At 43.3% G+C, this 20242-nt stretch overlaps 1 protein-coding gene across 14 annotated transcripts in view; it reads left to right on the top strand.

Moving 5' to 3' along the window:
- The window catches only part of MEGF11 (multiple EGF like domains 11), a 255759-nt gene that overhangs the window by 191441 nt on the left and 44076 nt on the right, over positions 1-20242 (top strand). For all 14 annotated transcript variants that reach the window (XR_007206509.1, XM_048317360.1, XM_048317359.1 and 11 more), the window contains 3 exons: positions 10172-10292; positions 11765-11928; positions 12335-12437. Coding sequence is in view for 13 of the 14 variants with exons in the window: in XM_048317360.1 (XP_048173317.1) it covers positions 10172-10292; positions 11765-11928; positions 12335-12437 (388 nt within the window). In the remaining variant the exon portion in view is untranslated. The remainder of the gene's footprint in view (positions 1-10171; positions 10293-11764; positions 11929-12334; positions 12438-20242) is intronic.

The raw sequence follows: 20242 nt of genomic DNA, 5'->3' as shown, positions 1-20242 counted from the left end.
ACACATGTATAAATGAAAAATCCTGATTTTGTTTTCTTCAGCCAAAGAGCAACTGAAATTTTACCAGATCTCGAACTCTTTTGCCATGGGGTTTTGGATTTAGGAGTATCTGTGAGAGTTTGGAGGAGATATCTGTCTGTGTGTGGTCACCCAGTTATTTACCAGCTTTTCAGAATTACATCACAAAGCCCATTACTTTAGAGTTTACATCTTTTCTTTTTTAGATGCTTCTTATTTGCTTTGATCCTCTCACCTGTGGATCCTGCAGCTCAGCACCAAGGTCCACCACAGCTGTTCACATCATCAACCCTGTTCCTTTGTGTTTTCCGTCCACATTGCTGCTTCCATGGCTCCAGTGCTCATAGCAAGGGGCCAGCTGAGAATTTCTGCTGTGTCCAGCACTTTTGGCTCCTCCTGGACTCAGTTTTTTGGTGTGTGGACAAGAGTTCAAGTGTGCACTGATGGACTGATTTGAGACTGTGCTTGCACATTGTCCTTAATTTTACAGTGCAGCTGTGGAAGAATTCTAAAAGAAAGTTTGCAAATAATGCAAAACTATTGGGATTGTCAAGGCAGTAGCAAATCTGGGGAAAGGTTCCTATTCCTGAATGACTGGGTATGTTGAAATTCAGTGTTTAACAATGCAGAGTAATAGATGATAGAGAAATAATGTTAAGTAAATACACAAAAGATGAGTTCTAATTTAATTCCTGCTATTCAGGGAAAGAGATCAGGCAATCACTGTGGGTAGTTTTCTGAAAAACTCAACCCCTCAATGAGTCTGAAAAATTCAGATGAATCCAGAGTGCCTGATGGAATAGTTAGAATGATCAGGATGAGAATAAAACAGGATGGAAAAGCCATATTTTTGGTATTGTGTAAACCCATAATATATCCAATTCTCAAATTACTGCACACAGCTTGGCTGATTCCTGCTTACAAAGGATAGAATGGAAATGGGGACAAAGATCATCTTTTATATGGAATGATTTCTATAGAGTCACTTGATAAGCGGGAACTCGGCTCCGAAAACAGATGGCTGAGGAGGGATCCGATAGAGATCCGTGGAACTGGGGATGGTGCACAGAACATGAACAAGGAATGGTTATTTACTATTTCTAATAACACAGGAACAAGGGCCAACCAATTAAATGATTGCACAGCAGGTTAAAAACAAAGAGAGTGCTTTTCACTGAATGCGTAATTAAGTTGTGAAATGGCTCCCATAAAATGGGAATAACAGTAGGATGATTTTGCTTAGAGAAGGGGTCATCGAGGGTAGGGATGTGAGAGGTCTCACTCCATGGGGGAAGGGGAAGAAGGAATGCATTCTTGCTACTTATCACAGTATAAGAAGGTTCCCAATTAAAAATCAGGCAGTGGGTTTGAAGCAAGCAGATAAAGATGTTTCTTCTCCTTTGTATTTATAATTAAACTGTGGATCTTCTTGCCAGAAAACATCAGGGAGGATGAAGGTATAAATGATACCTTTTATTTCCAGTTTTAGCTGATGTCCTTTTGCAGAACTGTTCAGACTCGACAGCCAGAGCCCACATTTATTATTGCAAAAAAGTCAGGAGGCCACAGCTGTTTTACAAGGTGGATCTTGAACTGTGCCACTCAGGCTCTGTGGATAGAGCAGAAACCATCTCAAATATCCAGGCAAAGGTGCTTCTGTAAAACAGCTGGGGCAGAATTGTCACAGGCAGCTCTGGGTTCCCACTCTGAAGGTCACTGCCTAGCACTGAAATTCTAGTCTGTATTTCCAAATGGCTCCTGTTAGCCACTGGTCTGTGCTGCCCAAATCTGGGAAAGGAAATGATGGAAGTGCACAGAGTGTGTCAAAATCTTCACTTTGCTACAGTGGTAACCCCAATTTTGATGCCTCTGTTTAGAAAAGGCAAAAAAAAGAGCTTTTTTAAAAATCTTCACCAGTATATTCAAGGACTGTGGTTTGGTATTTTGACATTTAGCCACCTTCTATCCCCAGTTTGGACATGAGTGGCTTGTTGGGCACATCATGGAGAACACATGTGCCAGGGATATACTTCTCAGGGGTGTAAATAATTCCCACTGACTTGGAATAACTCATGTGGTGACTGAGCTGTTTTACCTTTGGGGATATTTAATTGTGATCTGGCCATGGGTTTTGGAGCATTTTAAAACAGCAGCTGATCAAAGCTGGTTATAGTGACAGCAATGAGCCGCCAAGATGTCTGTGTCTTTACAGCTTCCCTAGGGTTAAGTTTAAAATATTCTGAGAGTTTGCTCCCTGCCTCACCTGTATAAATCTGCAGTGGCCCTATTCCAGGTTTAAATTCCAGGTTTTGATTGCTTTAACTAGAGGGGACTTGGTTTCCCAGCTTGGCCCCACATTGGACATGAGTAATCCCTCTGGAACTGACATGATTTATCTGCCTTGATAATCTACCTGGTTTACCCAGTCTAAATCCAATCTGCTGTTTTTGGAGAGGTCCCTCCTGGATAAATGTGTTTTGTGATATTCTATTAGGTGAAAAGTGCTGACTGCATAAAAAAATATTCTTGTTCAGAGGTTGATGATCATCTTTTGTACTCTCCACACTACTTTCCTTCTGAATACATTTAATTATATGATGCTGTATTCATTGCCTCCCTGACGCTAAAGGGCTCTGCAGTTAAGCCTAAATACTAAACCAGGCAGATATTCAAGTGCTGTAAAGTCAGTTTAGATTTTTTTTTGCCAGCAAGTGCTGCCCTGATTTACGGGATGCGGGAGGGAGGGCGCACTCCCTTACCTGCTTTCTTTATTGAATTCTCTTTCCTTTTTTTAATAACCATGTTTAGGTAACTGGCACTTTAGGAATGGATTTTTTTAATTGCAGATAACTGACTGGTATTGGGCATACTTTTAGTGCAAACTAGAAAACTGTTCCCTGGTGGTGAGGGAGATTATAATGCTCACTGACAGAAATCCAGCTCAGGTTTGCTGACTTTTAGTACGCAAAATCCAGTTTTTTTAATGAAGGTTTTAGTTGTGTTTGTTTTCACTGGATTTCATGGAGGGGAAAAAACCCTTCCAAAGCTAGGATTTGCTGCCTTTATTCATCAGTTTTATAGTGCCAGACCATTGTTCCTTTTGGCTCTATGGAGCACGTTGGAGCCAAGCTGCTGGAGGGCAGGAGAGTGGTGAGATTCTGTGCACCCTCCACTTGAAAAGATGAATTTCTAGTGAAGTCCCAGTGTGAGAGGACCCTGAGCCAACATACAGTGCCTGACTCCTGAGATGCACAGATCCTTGCATCCTGCTCAGTAAATCCCTCATGGCTGGGATTTGCTGGGCTGGAAACCATGAGCTCTGTCCAGTTAATTCCAGTTCTCCACATGCACAGTGTCCAGACTGGGGGGCTGCACAAGTTCTCCCATCTTGATAGGCACAAATTATTCCCCAGGCAGCCAAATCCTATCCAAAGGCTCTCCTAAGCTGTGACAAAGGATTTCCAGGGTGCCTGGGCAATGGGTTGGGAAAGGTCCCTTTTGGGAGGATGGATGGATAATTGTTGCTCTGAAACCCATTGTAACCCTGGAACCATAGGCTGAGTGCTGCCATTTATTCTTCTTTAATAAAAGTAACCCAAATATACTGTTAATGTATCTCAGATCAGTTTTGAGGCTGTGCAGTGGGAAACAGAACAACCCAGATGGAGAGTGAGAGGTTCTGGGGACCGAGACACCAGAAATGAGAACATGGTCCTGGTTCTTCTGTGGCCTTAATGAAGGAGTAATGTGAGTTATGACAGTAACAGGCCACAAATATATTTGGATTTATGAAATAGGAATCCATGAAATTTAACCAGATTTTGTACAAAGAGTTTGGAAAATAACAACCACAGTTACTTTGTGGTAACTTTTACTCCCCTGTCACTCAGAGCTCACAGCTTTGCTAGCAAAGACTGTAATCAGTAAAATAAAATTAAATTGTATCTGATAAAGTACTGTGAGTTCTTAGACCTGACATTATTTATAATATTTTGCTTACTCTCTCTATAACAAATGAAGTTTCCATTTTGTTTGTGTGCATGTTCTGCTGAATACTTCTGATCCATCATCAAATTTAAGAATTAATATCAGGCTGACTAATTCTGAACTTGGCATTTACTGTGAAATTTACTGTATGAATTAGCATATTAGCACAAATTCAGAGGTGAAATAAAATGCTGACATCCATTTGTAAAGGTTTGTAAATCCATGTAAGGTTACGAGAAGCAAAGGGGAAGTTCTGCTCATTCCCAAAGGGATCCGTGCTTGGCATGTCCATGTTTTGCTCAGAGAACTGTGGTGTCACTGAGGTGCAGATTGGGGACAGCTTTGCAGATGGCTCTTGGAGAGGTTGATGATTTCATGAAAGACTCTGGCATTCAGGCTGCCAATGGTTCTGTCTTTGGATGAGTCATGAGCTGTAAAGTCACTTTTTTAAGTGTAAGAAAACTCTTTCCCATCCTTTCCCTCTTACCCTGCCTTTCCCATGAAAAGGACACGGGGAAAGGCAGACTGAATAAGGTCATTGGTGGTTTCATTTTGTCCTTTTAGATCTGTATCAAACCCCAGCACAGCTACCTCTCATCATGTTACAAGGTGGGTAAAGGAACTTTTGTCAGTGCTCAGTCACAGCAATCACCTGCACACAGAACACTTGGCACGGGTGCCTTCCCCAGGCTTTTTACTGCATTTTATCATTAGCGCCAATAATAGCCTCTGCAGGGAGTAATTAGTAACACCCAGAGGGGAAAGGAATTCTGCCAGAGGACATCATTATGTCTGGAAAGCTAAAGATGCTGTGTAGTAAGGTCATGAATAAATTGTTTGAGTCCAGGGTGGAGGACAAGCCCCGTACAAGTACAAAGTTTCCCCCTGCTGCTGATCTGCTGATGAAGAGCACAGTAATTTCCACTGAACAACATTAAGGAAATTAGTTTGTTCTGACAGTTTGTGTTGCTGGATACCATATGTTTACCTTGAGGGAATGTTTGTGGAGAACCACTTCGGGTTAATTGTAAATGTCACAATTAAATAAGTAAATAAACAGAAGTGTATCTGTGATGTGCATCAGTGCACAGACACCGTGTCCCAGCACACCGCTGTCCCACATGCTGTGTGTACATAGAAATACACTTTTGTAGGTGCTAATCCATACTGATCAGCTTATCTGGACACACAGGCCTCAGCTACAAACAGCAGCAGCATTTGGTCTCCCTGATCTGTGGATCAGCACACACAGGAGGCTCTGCACTGTGCCCTCCTTTCCACTCAATGCTCTGGGCACCGAGCGTGGAGCATCCCTGGGCTGGTGCCAGGGTCTGCCTGCACAACCTGACGAGGAGGGGGCAAGTGAGGGGATCAGATGCTGTGCTAGGAGTCTCTGATTAGTTGGAATCCCACTGCAGATTACCAAAGGTTCCAATATTTTGCCTTTCAGTGCTGTCAGTTGCCCCCAGTAACCTGTGGGAGTTGAGGAATTTCAACACCTCGGCAGATTAAACCTCAAGAGCAAAGCTGTCACCCAGGTCTTTGTCATGCAGACTTGAGGTCAGGTTCAATAACATCCTGTTCCTCTTCTGCATTGCAGAAGCTTTGAAAAATTGATTTTCTGTTTTGCCACTGAGTTCAGTGGAACCAGACTTTAGCCCTCCAAGGGAATTGTATTCCTGTAGATGGTAGCTACTTCAAATAGCCTTAATTCCACATCCTTAAATAGTCAAACTTTGTGACAGACCAGGTGTGGGTGCAGACTTTGCTGGGTGTTGTTGACCACTGCTGGGTTATTAACTCCCTTTATGGTCCCTTTATTTAACTCCCTTTTTTTTCCTTTCAAAATGCATTTCGCAGGCTTAAAGGCCTGATCCAAAATGCACAGGAAGAAATACAAATTTGTGTATTGATCACCAGAAAGGGATTTTTAAGGGAGTTAATTGCTGCTTATAGCAGGAATGTATTTTTAAAAGAAACAAGAAATGTAATCTGTTAGGGTAACATTAATCCAGGGAAAACACTTTCTGGAGCAGCCAGAGCTTGTTAACACAGACAACACCTAAGGCAGCACGGTGTCTTTAAGCTCTACTAATATTGAACAATAATAATTTTGGTCGAAGGAAATCTTCCCCTCTCCCTGAACAGAAACAAGACATATTATTGACTGCCATCCCAAAAGATGGATGCTCTGGCCCTCGGAGTCTATTAATATTTGATGCTGATGGATGTGAGCTGGCAGCCTGAGTTATTAATGGAGTTTGGTTCCTTGGACCTCACCCTCAATCCATTGGGGAGAATTAACCGTAACAAGAACTGGATGCCCAAAGTTCTCGGGGTGCTGGGAAGAGCTGTCAGTTCCAGCAAAAAAGGGTGTTTCTGAAGTACTTAGAGGTGTGGAAAGTCACAGGTGGGGCTACTTAGGTCACTGCCACCGTTCGTTCTGATTTAAAGGGGACTTCTAGGGTCCCAGGGAATGCAGATCCCCTTGTCTATCTTAGCCATGTTGGGGTGCTCCCATCAGGTCTGGATTTCAAACAAGAAGAGGCTCAGTGGTGTTAATTTCTGAGCAGGGGTGGAGGTGTGCGACATCCCTTCCTTGGTGGTGCTGAGGTGGCCTCGCCTAGGTTGGGAGGGGGCGATGCAGAGTAGAGGGCAGGAATGTGCTGCTTCACACAGAGCAGGGCATTTCTCACAGCTGGCCCTGGCCCCACATCCCCTAAAGAGAGTTTTTCCATTGTTTATGTTAAGGTCAGATTTGACCCCTGAAATAGAAATATTCCAGGGATAGATTTTGGAGGTATATTTTGATAAGCTGGGTCTTCTAAGTGAAAATACTGAAAATGAAGCACTTTTGAAAGTTTGTGATGTCCATGTGGGTCATTCTGATTTGGAACATAGAGATGGAAAATACCAAGTTATTTATAGCCCAATTTTTTAATATAGCTTTAGCATTTCCAGGGGTATATGTTTGATGGAATTAACTACTCCTTCCTAGCATGGATACCACATCCAGGCATTGCACTATCCTCATTAACCTCCCGATCTTAATAGAAAAAAAAGAATAATCAACATAAGGAGCACAGCTGTTGATTAATTTTACTTAATAGGCTAGAAATATAAAGTACCATATTGCAAGAGTGAAGATTCAATACACACAATTTGAAATGAGTTTATTAGAATATATAACTCATTAACATAACATTGGATACATATACTGCAGCATTATCCACTCGGGCAGGTGGTGAGAGAGAGGTGGAATTTACATATCTTTAACAGTACCTGAATGCATTTAATTTCAGAGGTCATTCTCCCAAATCAAGTTCAAAATGTTAATAACAAGGTGTGCATTTATAATTAATAAAATCTTAGAGCCAGTGCTATAGTTCAAGTGCATTTTCCTCTTATGTAATTAAGAAGTTAAGTGTATTTGGCAGTTGTCACTCAGAGAGCTCTGAAGGTCTCGCTTGTCAAACCTGGGAATAGAAATCTCATTAAACCAGGGGGGTTTTTTTCCGTTAAGGTTTGTTTGCAAAGTACATGTGTGGATGGTGGGCAGCCAGAATGCCCAGCCTCTGTCAGTCCATAAAGCCAAGTACATTAAAGTAAATGCCAAAATTCAAAGGCTTGGAATAAACAGCCTGATGTTCAGCTTGTGAGAATCACAGAATCTTTAAGGTTGGAAAAGGCTTCTAAGACCACCAAGTCCAACCATTAACCAGCACCACCACTGTGTTCACCACTAAATCATGTCCTCAGGTGACACATCCACGTGTTTTTTGAAGACTTCGGGAATGGTGATTCCACCACTTCCTTGGCAGTCTGTTCTAATTCTGGACAGCCCTTCCTGTGAAGAAAGTTTTCCTAATACCCAATCTAAACCTCCCCTGGAGCAACTTGAGACCATTTCCTCACCTTATTGTCCTGTCACTTGTTACCTGGGAGGAGAGACTGACATCCACCTCACCACAACCCCCTTTCAAGGTAGTTGTATCCCTTTTCTTTGGCATAATCCAAAGTGATTACAGAAAACCAGTGAATCCACGCCAGTTGAACCTGGCCAGGGAGCACTGACCCCCAACAGGAGCTGCTCTGTGGTCACAGAACGTTAACTGAGACATTGGAAATCCTCCTGCTGCCTCCAGCCCTGGCCCAGATGGTGTTTTAGAGGTGTCTGGATGTGGTTTCCCCACTTGGGGATGTGGTTTTAGGGTGATTGAATGGTTGGACTGGATGATCTTGAAGGTCTCTCCTAACCCTGATGATTCTGTGGTTCTGTGGTTGGTTAATGGGATTCCCAAAGGGGGATTTTAACTCCACATCACTGTACTCCCCTTTCCTTTTCAAAGGAATTTTCTTTTCCTTCTGGATCACTAGTTCAAATCCAGATAAGGTCAGTTGTCATAGAAATTATTAGCAGTACCAGCAGTTCTGTGTAGTACATGAAATGAGTTGGGAGTTTCATTCACACACGATAAGGGTTCCTAAGTGGCACTAATTGGCTGTCTAATTGTCACACATAGGAGAAAGGCAGAGGATTGATTAGGCGTGGAGACTGAATGCCCCTCTGCCAGCCCAAGTTCCTGGAGCTCATTCCGTAGGCATGCTGGCAGGGTAATGAGGGGCAGCGTGCTTTGGATTTTCTGGCTGTCAAGACAGCATCTTTTCCTGCCAGGCCTTTTCAAGGGAACTTGTTTTACTCCACCAAGGTCAAAGATAGCATCTTTTACAAACAGTGCCTTCGCTCAAAAATCAGGGACTTGCAGGATTTACTTGTGAGCAATATATTTTAACCATTTCCTTTCCTTCCCCCTGAAACAAAGTTTTTGGTCTAAAATAGGCTGAGTCACACTGGTGTGAGGCAGAACTGCTCCAGCAAAGCAGATGGGGGTTTATGGTGCTCAGAAATCTGTTCATATTTCCTTGTGCTGTCTGGGTGTCTGATGTGTGATATACAGGCTCCTGGAGGTACTTGTCACAGCATAGGGAGGCTGACATGGTGCACATTTCTCTCCTGATAGATGGATCCTCCTATCAAACAGTGAAGCCTCTCACCTGCAAAAATACATTTTGACCAGTATCTTTTCCCCTGAGCTATGGCACAGGTCACACCATGCAATGGAGTTACTTTTTAACTTGTAGTGAGTTCACTTTCCCTGGCATAGAGCTAAATTATTTAATTTTGACTTACTGAAGTAATAAATTTAGGAGCTAATTTGCAATGTGAAAGTCAGGATTACACACAGAGGAAAAGGAAGCAGAAATACCTTGTATATGTTAATGTGTAGACCTAGCTATGGGACTCAGTAAGTTTACTGAGGCTTAAACCTCAATTACTGAGGTTAAACCACAACTGCTTTAAACCTTATTGTGCTCACATTTTAATTCCCTTGTTGTATCAGATGAACAGTATTAACAAGAACTGCATCTCTCCTTTCAACCACACAAGCTGATCAGTGCATACAGCACACCAGAATGTCATGTTAGAGCATTCTATATTTCTGTAAAGTATAAGTATTTATTCTCTTTTCCCTCCCTTTGGCCACACACCTAGAGCAGAAATAGGACAGAGACCATGTTTCCGTGTTCTGCTGTGTGCCTCCTGTCTCTGACATACACATCACTCCTGTTCTGCCTTCTTCCTAAAGTCACAATCTCATGCAAATTAATTGAAAACAAATGCAGGTACCAACTACACATCAGAAAGGTCTGATGCACCTGCCATGTCGTTTTCCTCTCTGCCAATCTGTGGAAGATGAGCACATACGAGATCCTTTAGGTTTTTAACAACCCTATTCTTAGAATATATTTCCAAGAAACGCAGAGCGATCTCGGCACAATTTCAGACTGTATATTTTGTGATTAGTGTTTCGTAAGTGATGTTTTGCTTAATGATCTAACATCTGTTCTAGGAGGTTTGTTTTTGTAACTTCCCCACCTCCTGCTGAATGAATGCCAGAAACTTGTCCCTTTCCTCCAAGTCAATCAAAGCACTAATTGCATCATAATCATGGGAAGCAGCAGTGACTGCTCAAGTGCTGAAGACTGAGCAATCAACTCAGAACACTCCGCTCACTGTTCAGAGAGAGAAAGCCTCCCTACGCCTAGCTGGGAATTTCCTGTATGCCAGATTTCTTTAGCTGACTCTGACTTTTCTGGGTTGCAGGGAGACGACTGCACCATTCCCTGCATGGCAGGAACCTACGGAACCAATTGCTCGTCTGTTTGTAATTGCAAGAACGATGGCGCTTGTTCCCCTGTGGATGGGCTGTGCTACTGCAAAGAAGGTAAACAAAATTCACATTTAACAAGTTCCTGCCATTTGGCATCAATGCCTGTTCCCTTTTTAAGTGCACAGCCATGCAGTCAGGAACTCCACTATTTTCTTGTTCTCCCGAGTATCCCAACACAACAGGGGCTGGACTGTAAGTTCAGTCTTTGCCCAGAACAGAGGCCAGACTTCTCTGCTTTGCTGCAGAAACGTGTCACAGAACTAAGTGTGGGGGCAGAGACACTACTCCTCTCCAGAAGAAATGCAACACAATCCCCGGGCTTCTGGGTTTTTATCCCTTTGCTGCCCTGTTTCTCCTGGATTCCAAGGCCACTGGGCATGGGAGTGGAGGCAGCTTCCTGCCTGTCTGTCCCGCAGCCCCTGGCACTGGGCTGTGCCTGGCCTTGGTCATCCCCACCAGCCCTGACCTGACTCTTGCCTGCCCATGTCCACCTTGGGCTGGTCTCATTCCTGCTGCCCTGGGCTCCTGGCTCATCCCAGCTGCCAGCCCTGCCCTGCCCTTGGGTTCTGTGAGGTAGGCCTTGGCTCTCTGCCCTTGCTGCCATCCTCAGCTGCCCATCCTCCTGTACCCTGATGCTGTGACACCCCAGCAGTGTGCAGCTGTCCTCTGTCTCCTGAGCCAGCATGGGATTGCAGGATGTGGCTCTCATTTATTCGGGGAAATAAGAAATCTTGCCTGCTCCAGAGTGGCTGACATCTTTTCTTCCCACACACGTGTCCCTAATTCCCTCCTGTATGTGGTGGTGAGCACATCCCATGTATCCAGTAATCACCTGAGAATTCCTCTACTGCTCCATGGCACAGTGGCTCTTCTGTTCCCCCAAAATCCCAAAATGAGCTATGCCTGTATGACATACATAAGCCCTAAAACAGAAGGGAGGCAAATAACAATAAAATCTGGCATTTCAAACATGAATTAATGGATCGCTGTAGAACCCCATTTAATGAGGGTGTATAAACCATGAGTTACTGCTCAACTCCATTACATAGAGCTGCAGTGTAATGAAAGTCATTGTGCTCCTGGTAGTTAAGATTTGAGCCTTAATGGCTAGAAATGATGGCCTTGGTCTTTTTTTAGGTGTAATAGCTGCTTTATATTAAATAGCATTCTCAAAAAAAAAAAAAAAAAAAAGGGGGTAAGAGACAGGCAGCATCAAATGAAAAGTTCTTGCAGTCCTGTGGGTCAAGTCTCCAGCCTGACAGACAGGGACTGTCCCAGAAGTTCCCAGAAAGGCATCAGACACCTAAATCTGGCTACAGCCAACACAGTGATACCTCCATCTGTGTGTGGAGATGCTGGGAGATGGAGGTGGGAGGTCACAATGAAAGGGTCAGTCTTTGACCCCAAGTTGGTCTTAATTTACACCAAGAAACTGGTCCTAGAAACAAAGAGCTGCAACTTGCCAGCCTTTCTTGTTGTTTTCATGAAAACATCCCAGATGCTGTTTCTCTCCCCTGTTTCCTTAGGGTGGCAAGGAGTGGATTGTTCTATTCCGTGTTCTAGTGGAAGTTGGGGTCTCAACTGTAACCAGACGTGTTCCTGCAGCAATGGAGCGTCCTGCAGGCCAGCTGATGGCTTCTGCCTCTGCTCCCCGGGATGGCAGGGGGAGTTCTGTGACCAGCCTTGTCCTGTGAGTGCAAATAACAATTTGGGGTGGTCTTCCACCCCCTTTAAATCACAGTCCCCATAGCTCTGCTGAACAAGGAGCAGGGCAGTATCTCATTTTGTCTGTGATGTCTGAAGGAAATAATGTGTAAATAACAGATTGGGGTTCTAGCAGTCAACTGGATGTATTATACTTTGCATTGTATTTTATCAGAGCTATTGCTGTGTTATCTGCATTTTCTTGAACATCATTTTTTAAAGTGATTCCTCATTTGGTTCCATATAGAAACATGAGGCACTGAGTTTCTGTCTTCTCTGTATGTTAATTTAAAAAATGCAACTCAGCATTAAGAGGGACATGATAGATGATTTTGCACATTTCAGAATAAAAAGCTGATCACTTAGAGGTTTTTTTATTTATATTTTTGAAGGATGGAACATATGGCCTTAATTGCAGTGAGCGTTGTGACTGTAACCACGCAGATGGGTGTGATCCTGTCACTGGGTACTGCTGCTGCCTTGCAGGCTGGACAGGTAAAATCAGCAATTACCTTTGTAAACCTTGGGGTTTTGGTTGATTTGGGGGTTTGGGGGGTTTTGTTGGTTTGTTTTGCTTTGCTATGGCATCAGTTATAGCCCTGGACTTGTGACTGCAAATGTCTAAATAATAGACTGGGACAAGATCAGCTGAACTTGCCCATATTTAAATCACTCTTGATGGTGACAATAATTGGCATTCATTAAATTTGTATTCAGATGAGTTAAAGATGGCTCCAAACCTGCAGCCAGATGTTAGCCTTCTGCATCTCAGGAGAGATGCAGATCATCCATAATCCTGCAGAGTTTTTCTCCTTGAAGCGCCCTTTCCACAGGGGTGCAGTTGTGGGACAGTGAATCCCGGGACCGTCACACCTGGGATGCAGACAGGGCATTTCTGATGAGTCATTACAGCTGCTCCATCATACAAAACCCAGATTTTTCCCATTTTCCAATGGTTCTTGTCATAGGATAGTTGCAGAGAGCATATTAATGCTGGTTTGACAGAGCTCTTGTGATTACACAGTGACAGAGAGGAATATTCAGTGAAGTTGGAAAGTCCAGGCTGGAGTCCTCAGTACAATTAGACCTGCACTTGACTCCACACTGATGTTCTCTTTGCCAGCTTTTGACAGCAGTAGGGGGCAAGTTATTGACCCAACCATTTCACACTTTGCTGCCTAAAATGGTGGTTAATCTCTCTCTGCTCTCTGTCGAGGCCCTGGGTGGAAATAAAGTTATATCCCATATACTGCAGGACCACCAGTGGCACTGACAGTCAAAATGCATTTATATTAACAGCAAGTCATTTGGAAAATTTAATTGTTTTTCAAACAAGTACAAGTTGGAAGGATGCATGGAGCAAGGCAGGGTGATCAGGCAGCCAACATTTGGGATACGGTCACCTTTCCCACTGATTTATGTATTAAACCAGCACATGCCTTCTGTTTCTGATGGAGAGGACATCCCACAGCAGCCCAGCTCCCAGGAGCATGAAGCAAAAGCAATGAAATTATGCCTAAAATATACAATGGAAATAATCTTCAAAGAATTAAATAAAATGTAAAAATAGTAAGTTGTACACACTGTGTACAACAAAGCTACTTTTCAAAGATACTGGGCATGTATCCCAGGAAAGGACATTTTTCCCCCAAGAAAATCCATTTTATAAGCTCACTTGTGTCCCTTCCTTCATTCTCTTGCCTTCCTCACTGGTTGGGCTGCATTTTTCTTTCTCTGAGCCTCTTTGCCATCAATATATCCATCCATCTATCAGGCTTTAAACTCCACTGTGCATTACTGATGATCAGCAGGGAAACAGCTGGTGGGTTTTCCTGTAGTCATTGTGAGCTTCTTCAAGGGAAAAAATGGCATTTAAAAGTACAGTAATTTGAAGAGAGATATTTATGCACACATACTCTAAAAGATTATTTCACGTCTTCTGGATGTCGCATTCCAGAGAAAACTGCAGGGACTGAACTTTGCAGGCAACACAGACTGAAGCTGTGGCTTTTTCTCAAAGGCATTTGCAACAAATACTTTGTGCTTACTCCCATGCACATCTGTAAATGGCCATCAAATGCAGGTACTAATTAATTAAAGTTAAGAATAATTTCTGATTCCTTCTTTGATTTCTATATTGGGCAAGGTAAGTGCATATTAACTTGCATAGGACTTGCTGCAGCCTAAGCACTTTATCCTTCAATGAGTTCCTGCAGTTCTGGAATTCTTCTCTTCAGGATCACATTTCAGGGAGGAAAATATTATATCCATATTTGAGACCAGGTTGGAGTTGAGATGTTGACAGGGCCCTGTAAGGTGGAAATGTTGATAGACAGAACCAACATGTGTTTTGTCGATTCTGTTCCAATGTTTTTTCCACTTGGCTTGGCACCAGACACAAGGATAAATTCTGCTCATACCAGTTTGAAAGTATGTAATTTAAGAAACTCTTCAGCTAGATAATTATATTTTCATATTAAGGAGTATGGCATCAGTGAAAGATTAATCTTATCTGCAGTTGTTGTGAACTGGGCCATGATGTGTATTGCGGTGCATTTTATAAATATGAGGTGATAAATAATTCAGGCTGAAATTTTTGCTTTCTGATTTTGGTACTAATTAGACATGGCCTGAAAAAGATCAGAAAAGTTCAGGATCATGGAACTTCTGAAGGTTTTCCTGCCCACTCATACCAAGCAGAGAATTCACGTGGCTTTCTGATGCTAATAGCCACAAAACTTCATCTGAAACAGCTTATTCTGTATGTTCACCCCAGACGTGGGACTCCCTGTTGATGTCTGTGTTTTATGTAAAGATCAAGGGGAAGTTTGAACCCATTTTCTTTAAAGTGGTTTCAAGATGTTACTGATATAAACCTTCAGGGACTGATAGATGGTAAGAGTGCGGAGGAGGACTGGAAAAAGAAGGAAAAAGGCATGTCAAGAGTAGCATACAATGTAAGTTAATAGCACTCTGCCATCCTTTTATTATGTCATGACTGCCATCCATCAAGACTATTATTCAGGACAATGACCTTCCATGGATACCAGCTGGGGGAAGGTAATTTTCAGGAGCTGAGTGTTCCTGGCAGATGGGAAGATGATGAAGAGATCCCCACGTCTCAACCAGGAGATCACAAAGCTGTGCAAACCAGCTGGATGCATAAATAAGCACACAGGCAACAAGCTGCTCCGAGACGTGCACATTCCCTTCCCGTCAGGTTCCGTGGGGAATTGTACATGTGCAGCCAAAGGCAGAAGTTAGATCAGGTCTGGAGATGTTTGTACCTGGTGTTACTGCTGCAAATCACCCAGCCAAGTACTTGGGCACGTGGTACCACCAATGGCTTTGGAGATAGCACAGCTAGCACAGAAGCCCAAAACCACACTGGCAAAATGCTCTCACGTGCTGCAAGCAAAGTGAAACTTGTGGAAATGTTGGCCAAAATCAGGTCTGTGACCTGCTGATGCCATGCAGAGCTGAATTTCCCTCCACAGGAAGGGAATGTTGGATGCAGTGACACTGAGGGCTCAGCCTTGCACTGGATGGAGTTCTCCAGGTTGCACATGTGTAACTTCATGTATACAGATAGTACCCTGGAAACCCAAACAAGAGGTGCTCATATCTAGTGCTGGGTTAAAAAGGAAAAGTCTTACTCTTAGAGGATCAAATCTTGACTGCTAAGGCTGTTTTCTAAGGATTAATAAGGATCTCTTTCTCCACCTTTGCTGTGCATTTTAGGTGCAGACACTTCTGTGCTTGCAGCTCTGTGTGTGCACAGGTCCCTTAGAGCTCCCAACACACCAGGCATTTTATGTACATTCAGGTTGAAATGAAAATGCTCAGTGCTCATTACATTTGGTTAATTAGGGATCCTGCACACACTGAATTCACAGAGGGAATGGAAACACAGAAATGCTACATCGTGGAGCAGCTCCTGGAAGTCCTTTGCAAGCAACCAGGTCCTCAAGAAGCACAGACTAGTCTCATCTGTGCCAGGTGCAACCTCCTCTCCTGAATGCTCAAGTGACAATGACAAAGTCATACATTTCAATTAGGCTCCTCTGACTTAATAAATACCCTGAACCTGAACAAGAAAGGACCAGCTGCCCTGGTGGCCTTGCTGGGTGAGCAGGGTGACAGTGCTCCTGTGCCAGGTGCGGTGCTGGGGTTCTGGGGATGACAGCTCCAGCCAAGCCCTGTGGGGATGCAGGATGAACTGCAAACCCCCTCAGCTTGGTCCCTGCTCAGGCAGCTGCTGGCAGCAGATTTTGTACCAGAAATGGCTTCCTCACCGATTCCAACTGGCTAAAACTACAGAGCCTTTAGCTGCTTCCCTCAGTAACCCCTCAATAATTAAATTAGAGCTGCTGGCCTGTCCTCTAATTTCTGGAGGTTCTTGACCAGAGCCAGGTTAGACTCCCTGGGGAAGCCAGGCCCAGGTATTGCCCATCCTGCCCCCAAGACCTGAGTCCATCCGTTTTCCCGATCAGATATCCCTCTCCCAGACAGATCACAGAAGGAAAGCCACAGGCCTGGCTGCTCCTCCTGCCAAGCTCTGCTCCTCCCTGTGATGAGCCAACATGCTCCAGGTTAATTGTGGCAGTGTGTGTTTTGTTACCCTTTCAGCTCTTACACTGGGATTAAATGGGAAGTGATCTGCAGGGGGATGTATTCCATTCCCCTAAATGCTAAAGTCAGTTAAAATCCTGTTTGTCTGAATTCCTTTAATCTGAAATACTGTCTTATCTGCATCTTGTTCTGCCTCTTTTTTGTGTGGTGCTCTGCTTTTGCAGGCTGCTGTGGTGATGGTATCTCGGTTCCCCACTGAGCTGGGGTACCCAGAGGCTTCTCTTGATATCCAAAGTTTATTCACTTTTTAACATCCCAAAGATATGTGGGGAAAATTAGACTGGTCCTGTAGATATGAGATGGAAAACATAAAAGTATGCATCCCACAGTTAATTATAAAAGAAGCCCATATAGATTTTCCTTAATTAATCAGGATGGCAAACACAGGTATGCAAATGATGCATGCTGCTGAGGAACAAACATCTTGTTATTACCTTGGTGCTTTACACCTTCAGTCTTCGTTCCTGTCTCATAAGAGCAGCCTCCCTCTCTGCTGGTACAAAGGAAATCAAAATACACATTTCACTGTCCTTTACAACCTCAGTAACTTTCACCCATCGCCAGAAACACAAACCCTGATTGTCTCTCATTGTGTCCAGAGCTCCAGCACAGTGGCTGTGGGAGTCTGAAGCTGTAGGATTTCCACGTGTGGGGTCTGAGGGACGGATGAGGTCAGGAGGTGTCGCTGGGCACAGACCAGGGGAGCTCCAAGGGATGAGGCTGCAGGGTCGGGAGCATTTGCAGACTGGCAGTGACATCTGCACTGTCACTCAAACACAGAAACATGTTTCTTGCCTCCTGTGGACACATTAATTCAGGAAAACTGATAAGCCCATTACTCAAGGGAAGGACCTTTTGAATTTTAAAGGAACAGTGACCACTTTGACGGGGAGCTCTAAGGTATTTTTAACTTCGCTTTCTCTGAGTTCTTTGCAAGAAAGTGAAAAATCCTTGAAGTAAAAAACCCACCCTTTCCATAAAATGCATTTTCTTTTACTAGTATGACTTTTCTTCCATTGCAGCTGTATCCAATTTATAATCTTAGGGCCAGATCCTGTTCCCAGCTGTACTGGGTTGATGCCTAAATAATTCTCTTGTCATTAGTAGATCAACCCCACCTGTGTGATGATTAAATTGGGAGCTGGTTTTCCATGCCTGTTTAAAACCAGAAAAAAAAAATCTAGGACTTGTTTCATGCACCTGCAGCTTTTTAGCTAAAGATCCAGAGTGTTTTAGAATTCACAATGTTGTGAGTTGACTTTTTTTTTTCCATCAGGGTGTTTCATACCATTGGTTTGTAAGACAGAGCCTAAAATATCAGAATGGAGCAATAGTAAGTTCCTATTAAATACGCATTTTCTAGATGTCTAATCCCATTATCTACACCATATTTTGTATTTATCACTTCTGGCAGTCTTATCCCAGATTTTGAAATTAATAATTTATTTCTGTGATTATTCTGTATCCTTACATTAGCTTTAAACAGACAGGAAAACTATAAATTTCTAGAGTCAGTCTAAAATGGTGCATTTAGCCTCTCTCCTGGTCTCTGCCTTTCCAGTGTGAAAATCTTTTCCATATGAAAGGTGTGCTTATTCTCTGGAGTCGACAAGTGCCCTTTAGTCTATGAATGTAAGATAAGCTTATTAGAAATTAGCTTTAATTTTTCATTGACTTAATTTCAAGTGAGTTGATAAGATTTTAATGTCAGGCTGTGCTTAAAAATTCTCTCTTTGACAGAACCTTTAAGGATGGTTCCTGCTGATATAGGGCTAATTTTCAAAAATATGAATTATGAAGTTGTATCAAAGATTTCATTGATATCCTGACATTAATTATATCTGTATCTTCCTTGGCAGGTATGGGGGGGCTGCTGATTTTCATCTGAGTGTGGTGTAGTTGTGTTTGTCCTGTGCCAGATTTTGTATATATTTCACCTTTTGTGAAATCAGTTGGATTTTTGCTACTCCTTCAGTGGGAGTTGGATCAGACCCTCAGACTATAATTAGCAGCTGCAGTAAGGCTACTGCTAAACTTCAGCATGTATGCAAATCATTGCAGTAATAGACCTATAAACACAGAAGATACACAAGTTTGTTTATCTTTGTATTTGTTTGGGGGTTTAATTTTGCTTAATAAAGGACAGCTTTTAAATTTCTGAGAGAAGATGGAGCTTGGATGGCATCCTGGGTGATGCTAATTGAATGGGGTCTAAAAACATGAGACTTGACGCTAGAGGTACCCAACCCTTTTCCATTTTAATATGGAGATATTCTATATTTAAGCTTGACTGTGTGTACAATAGTCACCTATAAATAAATGTGGGCGAGAAGCGGAGAAAAATTATTTGTGCACATTTCAGCAGACTAAATCCTGGCTGCTGGCATATGCCGGGTGTGAAAGGAGGAGAGGGAAAGAGTGCTCAGCAAACAGCCTGCAAGCTAAAATGGGGGTGGGGGGCATGTATAAATATGTATTTATATAGTGGGGAGATACTATTTACAAGAGCCTATAGCGACAGGTCAAGGCGGAATGGCTTCTGCTGCCAGAAAGTAGGGTTAGATTGGATATTAGAAAAAATAGAAATATTCTTTATACTCCCTTCCCTGTGAGGGTGGTGAGGCCCTGGCACAGGTTGCCCAGAGAAGCTGTGGCTGCCCCATCCCTGGAAGTGTCCAAGGCCAGGTTGGATGGGGCTTGGAGCAACCTGGGATAGTGGAAGGTGTCCCTGCCCACGGCAGGGGTGGAATGAGATGGGATTTAAGGTCCCTTCCTACTCAAACCACTCCATGGTTCTAGGATTCCATGATATATGTGTTATTGGTGAAAGTGTCTGCAGTGAAAAATGTTGTAAGCATATTCCTTCGCCTTCCACACCAAGGAGAAAAGGTGGAATTTCAACATCATTGACCACAAAAGGCTTTGGTTGTGACCCAGCTCTTGTTCAGCTGTTCTTCACTCATGGTTTAGTTCAGGGGCTTGAACATTTCCACCAGGAAAACAATCCAGGTGTTACCAGTTCCTCCTGTTTGCCTGCTCATGGTCTGCTTGGATCTTTCCCAGGTTTCTCATCCCTCCTGGCCTGAAACTTCCCAGCATTTGAGAAATAGGAAAGCTCTGAAGATGAAGCAGGGCTGTGTAGGGCTTGACTCCTTTTAGCACCATTTTCTGCAAGTCTGCCCTGCCTGCTCAGGGCAACTCTTCCCCTGCAATAGTGCACTCTGGAGAATACCCTGGAGCAAAGGGAACCAGATCATCCTTAATTTTAGCAAACATTTTGACTTACTTCATTTCTTGTGAGGTAGGTCTCTTGCATCAAAAGCTTTTATTGCATAAATTCCCTGGGTTGGGTGATTCATACCTGGAGATTTCTCTAGATAATTAAAAATAGGGGTAGGATTAGAGCTCCACAGAGGTGCATTAGGCTCTAAGTGCATTACTTGCAGAAAAACAGTTACATTAATGGGTGCATAAATCGCCCCTGCACAGATGAGAGAAGGGACAATTTAGAATTTTTCACTGGCTGCAGGGAAGGGCTTATTCTTCATTATTTAGGACCGGATCATGGAGCTTTCATTTAGACTGATGGGCTGTTACACTCAGGAGTTGCCCCTCCAAATCCACAGGTGAACGATGCTCAGCAAGAGAAGAAAGGGCTCCATGGCTCC

The sequence above is a fragment of the Corvus hawaiiensis genome, chromosome 13 (genome assembly GCF_020740725.1).
Source record: "Corvus hawaiiensis isolate bCorHaw1 chromosome 13, bCorHaw1.pri.cur, whole genome shotgun sequence".
NCBI lineage: Eukaryota > Metazoa > Chordata > Aves > Passeriformes > Corvidae > Corvus > Corvus hawaiiensis.
This window is presented reverse-complemented; position numbering and strand designations above follow the sequence as displayed.